We start from the raw sequence: 1,067 nt of genomic DNA, 5'->3' as shown, positions 1-1,067 counted from the left end.
CACATACACTCAGAGTCAGTCACACACATACAAACACACAAAAATACACCCAGAGAAACTCAGACACACACACACAAATACACTCAGAGACAGTCACACACAGAAACACACACACACACACACACAAAAACACCAAGCAGGATCATTTAAAAGGTAACCGTGACCACATTGTGCGTCGGCCCTGTTTCCGACACCGTGGCGAGCCGCCACTACAACATCAACATGACGGACACACTGACTATATATTCTCTGCCAACTCTGCACTCAACGTACATGAGTGTATTTATTGTGGCATTAAACCCTTTTTTTAAATTCTGATTACTTTAACCAAAGTGTAAAAACCCAAACTAATTCCTGTTTCCCGTTGCAGACGAGCTGATCGGAGTCCACTGCACCCACGGACTGAACCGCACCGGCTACCTGATCTGCAGGTGTGTACGGAGCGACGCATCCACGCGCTCCTAGTGGACGGAGCGCGTGGATGCGAGCATGCACGGAGAGGTTTATGCTCAACGCATTGTTAGTAGAGTACTCTCTGAAACACCGGACGGAGCACGTACACACTGAATAGTCTGTGAATGAGCCAGAAGTAGAGAAGAAGAAACCTGAAGTAAAGGGAAGCAGGTGGCCTGGCAACACATCCATGTTAAACACATACGTACATCTCTCCTCTCTTATCGTTAACTTACTGTGTGGCTCGAAAGTGTGGGCCCCCCCAGGTAAAGATTTGTATTAATGTGCATAAAGTAGTCAAGAAAATATGGACAAATCTCCAGAAGGCATCAGAAAACTAAAAAATGGCGTCTGCAAAAGTTTGGGCGCCCTGCAGAGTTAATACCTTGCACTCAAGAATCATCCAGATGTTTGAGTCGGTGGTCTGTACATTAAGAATCATCCAGATGTTTGAGTCTGTGGTCTGTACATGAGGAATCATACAGATGTTTGAGTCTGTGGTCTGTACATGAGGTATCATACAGATGTTTGAGTCTGTGGTCTGTACATGAGGTATCATACAGATGTTTGAGTCTGGGGTCTGTACATGAAGTATCATACAGATGTTTGAGTCT

The 1,067-nt window shown here is 45.3% G+C and overlaps 1 protein-coding gene across 1 annotated transcript in view; it reads left to right on the top strand.

The window, feature by feature from the left end:
• The window catches only part of LOC117959762 (WAS/WASL-interacting protein family member 2-like), an 18,640-nt gene that overhangs the window by 13,155 nt on the left and 4,418 nt on the right, over window positions 1-1,067 (top strand). Inside the window, exon 2 of the mRNA XM_034897040.1 lies at window positions 371-431. Coding sequence (XP_034752931.1) covers window positions 371-431 — 61 coding nt within the window. The remainder of the gene's footprint in view (window positions 1-370; window positions 432-1,067) is intronic.

This window comes from Etheostoma cragini, chromosome 16, assembly GCF_013103735.1.
Source record: "Etheostoma cragini isolate CJK2018 chromosome 16, CSU_Ecrag_1.0, whole genome shotgun sequence".
In the NCBI taxonomy this organism is placed as follows: domain Eukaryota; kingdom Metazoa; phylum Chordata; class Actinopteri; order Perciformes; family Percidae; genus Etheostoma; species Etheostoma cragini.
This window is presented reverse-complemented; position numbering and strand designations above follow the sequence as displayed.